The 9,915-nt window shown below is 34.0% G+C and overlaps 1 protein-coding gene across 1 annotated transcript in view; it reads right to left on the bottom strand.

Annotated features, from left to right (window-relative positions):
• Positions 1 to 6,802: 6,802 nt before the first annotated feature.
• Positions 6,803 to 9,915, bottom strand: part of LOC309870484 (uncharacterized protein) — a 39,311-nt gene continuing 36,198 nt past the window's right edge. The window contains exon 5 of the mRNA XM_082742787.1: positions 6,803 to 6,969. Within this exon, the coding sequence (XP_082598913.1) occupies positions 6,870 to 6,969 (100 nt within the window). The 3' untranslated portion in view covers positions 6,803 to 6,869. The remainder of the gene's footprint in view (positions 6,970 to 9,915) is intronic.

Raw genomic sequence — 9,915 nt, 5'->3', positions numbered from 1 at the left:
TGACCTGCATTTAAGCCCTCTTGCACCTCTTATTTTAGAAGGTAACTGGCTTGCCCTTCTTACACTGACTATTCAGCAGCTCCATCCTCCAGGCTTGACTTAACAGACACAGATTTGAAAAATCTAAACCAGGTTTTACCAAGCAGAAGAGTTTAATCTAGGGACTCTTGCAGGGCTGCCTTCTCTAGGGTTTATATTTTCTTCTTGTGGTGACTTCCTTTCCCTTTCTTCCATTCCCCTTTGGATTATCTAGGTGTCTCTTCATCTCTCCTCTCCTGCTCTGCATGCCTTCCCTTCCCCTCCGATTTATTTTATATCAAGCTGGAATGTTACTATAATTGTCACAGCAAAGAGTCAAAAAAGTAATCCACGCAGCAAATTAAAAAAAAAAAAAAAATGACAGAGGTACTGGGAGAGGACCCTGAGTGACATTTGAGACCCCAGACTGAACCAACAGTTTGAATGTAATCAGACAGTTTTGTGAGCCTTGACCCTGGGCAGAGAATGCTGATAAACCATGCCCAGACTTCGGATTATGGAAAATGAGATAATTAATGTTGTTTTAATTCCCCAAATTTGTGGTCATTTGTTATGCTGCAATAGAAAACTCAAACACTAAAGATTTTAGACCTCATCCAAATTAGCCTATGTTATGTAAAATACCAAATTCCCAGCAGCTTCTTTAAAATAAAAATTAAGCTAATTCTAAAATTTATAAGAAAATGGAAAGGATTTATATGAGTCAAGGAAATCTTGAAGAATAAAGCTGGAGTACTTATATTAGTAGATATCAATACTTAGTATAAATATATAGTAATTGTGAATGTGTAATATTGGCATGAGAATAGGTATAGAGATTAAGGAATCACAATAAGTTCAGAGACAGATTCACACCTATATGTTCATCAGTTTTGTGATAAGAGCGCCACTGGAATTTACTACGGAAAGAGGGTATTTCAATAAATGCTGCTGAGTCAATTGGATATTCATAAATAATAGTAAATTTCACTCATAGACACTAGAGATAGATCATAGATCTCAATATAAAAGGTAAACTAATGAAGCTTCCAGAATAAAATGGAGAAAATTTTAGTGTGCTTGAGATATGCAAAGATCCTTGAAACAGTTCATTAAAAAAGCAAATCATAAAAGAAAAGATTAATAAATTTATTTTTATGGAATTAAGACTATTCACAAAGGATACTGTTATAAGACTGGGAAGATAATCCATTGTCTCATGCACATGCATCAGAGAACTTGCCTCCAGAGCATCTTATTCAATAATAAAATTAAGATTAAGAAAACCAATCCATAAGAAAAATGTAAAACAGTGTTTTATAAATGGGAAAAAGACAAAGGCATGCAAAAGAAGAGTCAGGTCGCCAAGAAACACAAAATGTGCAGTATCATTAGTCATCAGGGAGTGCCAATTCCAATTGTAACGAGGTGTCATTGCATAGCAACTGAAATTGTTAAAATGAAAAGACTGATAATACTAAATGTTGTCTTCTTATATAACTTTCCCTGTTAAAAGAACCAGGATGCAAGGGATGATTCAGATCTTGATTTGAGATTGAGTTTGAATTGATAATGCATGATCTTATTCTTTTTTATGTTAATATTCACGATGAACATTACAGATATTAATAAGTTAGCTTTTTGAAAAAAAATCTGTGGCACTTTTTGGTAACAGAGAAAATGATGATATTCTTCAGTATGGTGGAGTGAAGAGTCCAACACGCCAGGAAGAGAGGAAGCTCTTGGTCACTTATAGTCTAAGTCATTCTCTATGAAAGAATGTGAAGAGACATCTATAGACATCATGTCCCAGGAAATGATTTTTGCACTATGAGCATGAGTCCTTAGTTATGCGGTGGTATGCTTTGACAAAATCTTTTACTTCTTTGCTTTTAGAAAGAACAATTGTTTTAAAAGAATGAGTATAATGGCATAATACTTCCAGCCAGCAATGTCTTATTACATGCTACTTACATGGTCTGCCCTCACTAAGTATAAGAACCTTAACTACAATTCTGCTGAAATTTCCTATTTTGATATAACTTTATATCAGGAAGGTTTCTTTGACTCAAATTATGAAAAATTGGATAAGAATGATTCATCTCACACTACGGAGAAAACCACGTATGATATGAAGTTAAACATAATTAAATAACTAAATAGTTCATAAATTCTCCATGCTCATTACTAAAGCACTTACAGACCCTTAGACATAAAGCTAAGGAATTGCATCTTTGCAAAGTAACATTCCTGTTCCTTTGTCCAGCCTCTTCTGGTCTCTGTATATCCCATTTCCTCCAATCCCACTAAGCACTCATAACATTGTAGCCTTTTATCAGAGAAATTAGTACAAATAGCAAACATTAATGAATTGGGTCTATTTTCTCCCCTTTTCCTTCCCCCTTACCCTTCTCCATCCCTTCCTCCTCTTTCTTCTTCTACAACTCTTAAGATTCTTCCTGGTAGGTATAGCTGAGTAACTCATTCATGAACAATTAACCTTATCTGGACCAATCAGATTCTTCTTCCAGGAATTTGAAACTATGATTTAGAAATAGGTAGGCAGTCTTTGTACATGAATACGAAGCTGTAAATTCAGGAACTGTACAGTTCCTTTGCATGGAGACTCCTGCTGATTGAAGAGCTCTAGACTTATCACATAGCAGGTGGTGTGTGTGTGTGTGTGTGTGTGTGTGTGCATGCACATGTTTTAGGAGATGATAATATAAGCATTCTTTCTTGTAAGTGACTTTTTCAAACTATAAAAATAACTCCTTGAAACATAGAATGCAATAAAAGAAAGACCTCCTCTAGAACTCCCAATAATGTATGCCAAAAGGACCAAAAACATCTCTGGCAAGGAATGTCACCATTTAGAGGATTGAAAGAGTTAAGGCATATAAAAACTGTAACACAGCCTCTGGGAAATAATAGGCAATAAATTTTAGCTATATGATCATCATGAACGTTTTGGTGAAGTGACATAGAATTTCTTATGACCAAAAAAAGCTGCAGAGAAAAGGACAGTGAAAAAAAGAGATGATATGCTTATCAGAATATATGAAAATATCTTAGAAGTTCTCAACAATGTGGTCAGAGTAGAAAATAAAACTACTCAGTGGCTCAGTTCTGTAAAGGATAGTTGAATAACTTTAATGAGCGGGTTTCTTTCCTTCAATCTTCGGAAAATGTGCTTTTTAAAAAAATTGCTCATTTTCTTTTAATCCCTTTAAATATTTAGCTTAAACTGGTACATTTTAAAGTGTATCACGGACACATACAGCTTGAGAACCAATGAGTTAGTTAATGAATTACTCTACTGTAGTTTTTTTTTTTTTGCCATATCAACCATTGCGGAATGATTAATTTAATTTATAAATATTTTTATAGGAGAAAAAGAGGGCGGATGAGAGCAAAGAACTGTTTGAATCAAGATGTATGATATGACTCTCTATATAAGCCAAATTCATTCAAACACATGAAATAACAGATTAATTCAGTATTATAGAATAAGTATCCTAGGAAAATTATAAGATACTCTATATAATCTTTCCTCCTAGATTTTAGATTGTCTGCTAATGAAATCATCAAATGAAATGAAAATAAAGCAAGAGCATTAGAAGAATATTATCTAGAGTTTAAGTATTTTTTATTGTGTGTTAGAGGTTCTGCTTTGACATAGATTATTTCTTTCAGTCTATAACCACCCTATATGGCAGGCTGCAGGGGAAAATGATTTTGTTATTTTCCACTGCCATTTCTGTCTCTTTCCTCACTGTGAGCTTGCTATGTGATCTGTTTACTATTGAGACTATGATCAATATATTAGCATAAACCACTAAAAGTACTCCTTCTCATTATTCCCACTGTAGAAAAAAATTTAAAGGACTTCTAAATAGTTAAATCCCAATGAAGCTTAAAGGGCTTGCATATGATGATTATGGGTAAGGTAGAGCTCTCTTGCTCTGGAGGGAACAGTGTGAGATGGGATGCTCAGAAGTACAACAGGCATTTGGCTATCCTGAAGTAAGCCAACATTGTTATGCAACTTAAGAAAAATGAAGCCAGAGGTGTGATCAAAGACTTCTTGAGAACTCTGAATTTATATAGGCCACTGCATTTTGGTTATTGAAGTTTATTTTGAGTAGTTTTATAAAAGTTATAATCAAGCATCATAAGTGATTCGTAGGCATATTATTCTATCCATAACATCCATGGAAAAATTAGATTCAGAAATGTTATATCATTGTCTAGAAAATGTGTTCTAGAACTAGGAGTTGGATTCTGGAAGTCAGATCTTCAGAGTCACAGTGTCTAACCGGTAAGATAAGTGGGGCCACCCTAAATGATGATTAAAAACATTGTAGCATTTACTATCAGTATATTCAAGAAATTTTAAAGAGTATTTCTTTAATATTTACTTACCTAATTTAAAATTTTTGATGGAGAAGTATTTTTTTTTCATTTAATTAATTCGGTGAAGTGAAAAGAAAGCTTGAGAGAATTATTTGGATGCTTTAGAATCCAAATACTTGAGTGACTCTTAAAAAAAAAGAGGAATTTGGAAAGTATGAATAATTGCAATAATTGTCTTATTTTCCTTTTTTAAAGGACTTTATTTATTTAAGAAAGAGAGCATGAGTGGGGAGGAGGAGTAGAGGGAGAAGCAGACTTCCCGCCAAAGAGGGAGCCCAACATGGAGCTCAAGCCCAGGACCCTGAAATCGTGACCTGAGTTGAAGTGGGATTACTAAACTGTCTCATTTTCTTAACATGAAATCATTGTTGGGCTCTTGACTCTCTGTCTTCCATCTCTGATGTATTTAATAGTCCCTTGGGATAGTGAAAGAATAGGAGTTTAGGGGACTAGACATTTGGAGACCTTTGAGTTCTGATAAATTTATGAATGGCTCAGTTTGAACCTCAGTGTTTTAATCTATCAAAACTTTTTTTTTTTTTTTTTTTTTTTTGAGAAAGAGACAGTGAGAGAGAACATGAGTGAGGAGACGGTCAGAGAGAGAAGCAGACTTCCCGTGGAGCTGGGAGCCTGATGTGGGACTCGATCCCAGGACTCCAGGATCATGACCTGAGCCGAAGGCAGTCGTCCAACCAACTGAGCCACCCAGGCGTCCCTCTATCAAAACTGTTTAATAATACTTTCCTTACTGGCTTGTTGACTGAGGAAATGCAAACCATGACTAGAAACCATGACCAAAAAACAAACAAACAAACAAACAAAAAAACCCAAAACCTCTCAAGAAGTAATGTAAATCATACAAAATATTTTTGTAAATTCTAAGGCACTATATGGCCTCGTTAGTACTAGTAGTTCACATCTTTAAATTCTTCAAGAAATTGTATTCCATAGATACATGCTGTTAGCAGTACATTAATTCCTCCTCTAGAACACTGAAGAACAGGGAGAACAAATGTGTGGCTTTATTGGACACATTTGCACGTCTAATCACCCTCTGCCAAAACTCCCTGTGTACTTCTTGTTGCACGGTATGTTGGATAGGAAATTAATTTTTATAGTCATGAAGTTCAAATCCGGACTCTGACACTTACTAAACATGCATACTGATCAAGCTGCTAACTTCTCTCAAGTCATTTGCCAAAAAGAAAAAAAAGAAAAATGCAAAGGAAGGAAAGAAGGGAGGAAGAAAGGGAAGAGGGGGATGGATTACAAAGGATAACATCAACCACAAAAATAATATAAATAACACATAAAGTGCTCTACAGGAATAAGTCATTAAATTAATGTAGATTCCCATTTGTCTCTCTGGCCTATCTCCTTCCTCACTGTTACCCAAGCACCACATCAGAGTACTCTTTTATGTGTGGAGGAATCAGCATCATTCTGCTTTAATGAATGAAGTTCATTCTCTTTGAAATCTGATGCAATTAGGAAATTTAGAGACTATCTATCTCAAAGTGTTGAATGTAGTTCAAAACAACGTTTAAAATTAAAAAAACAGTATTTTCCCTTGTGTTGCAGACGAGTTAATGAAATCCTGAATACCACTGGATAATAGAACTTCAAAAATTTCACCTGGCTTAAGAAATGTAGTGTACTTTGGAAGTGTTTTGTTGGAATTTTACTATGAAATATAAAACCAAAATGTAATTCCATGTATTTTACTGCACGCACACAGACACATACACACCCACACAAAATACACACAATCACACACAAAACAATGTATCTAAATTATACAGATCCAAATCACTTGTTTTTTATTTATTTATATTGGAATTTTTAATCTGAAAAGCACAAATAATTGCCTTAGTTCTCCATGTTTCATGCACTTCATAGATCAACTTTAAATTTCACTCTTTTAAATTAACTTTGCTTGCTGTCCCAACAGACTAGCACGACATAGCATATATTAAATATGTAAAAAAGGTACTTTATAATGCATTATCTTTACCAAAGTAAATTAAGGCTCTTTTTCATAGAAAAAGAATGTCTGTGTAGAATGCTAATAAGCTAAATGTTTGTTCTTATGGCATCCATTTCTATTTCAAACAACAATGGTTCTTAAAAAAAAAAAAAAAAGAGTGAAAGAAAAGAGCAGGAGAACAAAGCAACAGTCTAAAATAAAACCTGAGCAGGTGCAGAGTAATGCAGTATTCAGGGTAGAGTAGTGGTAACCTCTCCCTTTGGATATTTGTCGTTTATATATTCAGCGTTAGCACAGTGTCTGTAGGAGATTAACTTATAAAAAGAAAACCAAATTGGAACTAAAGGCCTCTCTAAAGGAGATGTGTATTGGTCGGGACTATCTATCATCTTGTGCTCCTGAGATCAGCTCCAACAATGGCCCATATTAGTATGCAGACACTTGTGTTTTATTCCTTTTCCAGGTTTTGTTCTTGGAATGAGGTATCCCCATGAAACTCATTAAACCTCCTATTTCTGCAGCTGACACTCCACTCAGGCATGAATAATCTAAGGGGTAAACAGAAAGTTGATATAAATATGCAAGCATTTTTGATTAAACATAACATAATAGATAACAAAGAAATTGAAAGTGACTCATCCACACAAAAAAGAACATTTTACTTTTATTATGCTTAGTTATGAGAAACTTTAATCTGAGTCTTAAATGCCTGTCAAATGCACTTGGAACTCTTTAAAAATTGTTGAGTGCTCATAAGATACAAGATATTATTAGCATGATATTCAAAACACAGGGATGAGAAAATTCAAGTAAATAGCTGTAAATTCCTTTTCCTTGATCACCTTTAAGACAGTATTACACATGTGACAACAATGGGGGAAGGTTACATTATTTCAAACACTCTGGGGATATTTACTTATCATTGAAAGAAATAAACTGGGATTCACAAATCATACAAATTAGACCTAGACACTAGGCCGTGCACTTCGAATACATTGTGTACTGTATCTCAAGTAAATAAGTTGAAAGAAAAAAATGCCTTCTTAAGATAACTACTGATAGAACCATTAAGACTCATCAGATTGGTCAAATGAATGGTTAGTGACACTTATGATGAAGTAGAACTCATACTCTACTGGTGTTAGAACCAAGTTAATAATTCCCTTAGAATAATGATTTGGTAGTAGCTAGTGAGTACAAAACCCAGCATATTCTTTACCCGGTACCTCCACTTCTAGGGGCCACCACAGAGAAACAGGTGCTCATGGCCACAAGAATACCAAAGGCAGCATAGTTTGTATTAGGGAAAAATGGATTTCCATGTGGTCACTGATGTAGCAAAAACAAACTCTTGGAACCATGCCTCAGGGGATAACTAAAGTCTATGGATTAAAGACTCACATGTAAAACGTTATAAAAATGTTAAAGAATGTAAAAGACAATTATTTTTCTTACTGGGATGGGGTGGGGGAAAGCACAAAGACTTCACACAAGAAGCCATATATAAAAATATGTAAGATATATACTACATTAAAATGACACTTTTTTTTTTCAAAAAGAGCCACTGAAAATTAAGAAAACAGACCTGAAACTTAAAAAAACGAGATTTGAGATGCATATAACAAATAGAGTACTATTCTTCAAAATAGATCAAAGAATTATTATGAATCAATTAGAAGAAAAGAAAACAGAAAAGTAGAATTGATAAAAATTACATTAAAATGCAAAACTTCACTAGTAATCACAGAAACAACATTTTATTTTATTTATTTTATTTTTTTATTTTATTTTATTTTTTATTTTTTAAAAGATTTTTTATTTATTTATTTGACAAAGAGAAATTACAAGTACACTGAGAGGCAGGCAGAGAGAGAGAGAAGGAAGCAGGCTCCCTGCCGAGCAGAGAGCCCTATGCGGGACTCAATCAGGACCCTGAGATCATGACCTGAGCCGAAGGCAGCGGCTTAACCCACTGAGCCACCCAGGCGCCCCAGAAACAACTTTTTAAATAATATTTTGATACCATTTTACACCCCAGAGATTGGCAAACTTGTAACAGTTTGACAATAAAAAGGTGGGTATGTAGAACTGTTGAGTCTCCTAAAATATTGGTATAAATGTAAACTAGCAAATTTGTTTTTTTAAAACCATTTTAGAGGACAATTTCACAATAGTTAGTGAAGTTGGAGATGCACACACACTTTGATGAAGCAATTCCACACCTAGTCATATACTATTTTGTGCCTATAAGTTGGAACACAGATGCTAGAGTTTCACCTAGCATCTGTGAAACTCTAGCATCTGTGTTCCAACTTATAGGCACAAAATAGTCATCAAGGCATTTAAAAAATAAAATGGATTATTTTTTATTTCTATCATCTCATTTTTCAATTTTTCAAAGTTTAATTTTACACAGTATTTTTATATATTTATTTCCAATCTAATTTTCTTGATACCTTTGCACTCATTTTGAGATAATAGGTATGGTTTTAATATTTGCTTACTCTAAGTAAATGTCTTGAAGGAATTGAATCTTGACAACAGTCATGTGAGTGAGCTTGAAAGCAGATCTTCCCCCAGTCAAGCCTTCGGATACAGACACAGACCAATCCTTGATTGCGGTCTCATGAGTGTTAATGAAGCTGAAGAATCTAGCTAAATACTGTACCTGGATTGTATTTGGAATCTCAGGCCACAGAAAATGTCAGATAATAAATATTTGTCAATTTAAGCACCTCATCTGTTATGCTGTAATAGGTAACTAATATAACTCATATGCAAAATTATGTATATATATGTTATATATTGCTGTGTTATTTGTAGTTGCTAAAAAAATAGAGACAATGTAAATGTACATTAATAGAATGGTAAGTATGTGAAGGTCCAATCACAAAATGAAACATCATGTCATGCTAAGAAGGGACAAAGGATGTTCTCTGTGCAGCAATAGGAAAAGATAAAATATTATTTAAAAAAAAGAAAACAATGTACAGACAGTGCATAGCATGCTATCATTTATTTCTTCATTTAAAATATTTCTAGACAGATACACAAGGAATTCGTAACCATGGGTATCTATTTTGGAGAACTGAGGTGGGTGGAAAATGGGTGACTGAAGTACAGAGGTGGGAGGAAGACAACTCTATAGTATTTTCTACTTGTTGACTTTGGAAACAAATGAATGGATTAGAACAAATTAATTATTTAAATGCTTGAGGGAAAAATTAGGTAAAATATTTAGCAAGAATGCATTTACTTTCTTAAAAACAAAACAAAACCCTGTAATGTTGAATAAGGAAAAAGCTAATTACATTCTGTGGGGTGCACATGTAGTCACCCATGGAACGACATGGGTTTGAACCGCATGGGTCCACTTACACATGGATTTTTTTTTTCATGCAGTACATTACTGTAAATGCATTTTCCCTTCCTTATGATTTTCTTAATTACATTTTCTTTTCTCTGTCTTATTTTATTATAAGAATTTAGTATAT

This window comes from Mustela nivalis (assembly GCF_964662115.1).
Source record: "Mustela nivalis genome assembly, chromosome: 7".
Classification (NCBI taxonomy): Eukaryota; Metazoa; Chordata; class Mammalia; order Carnivora; family Mustelidae; genus Mustela; species Mustela nivalis.
This window is presented reverse-complemented; position numbering and strand designations above follow the sequence as displayed.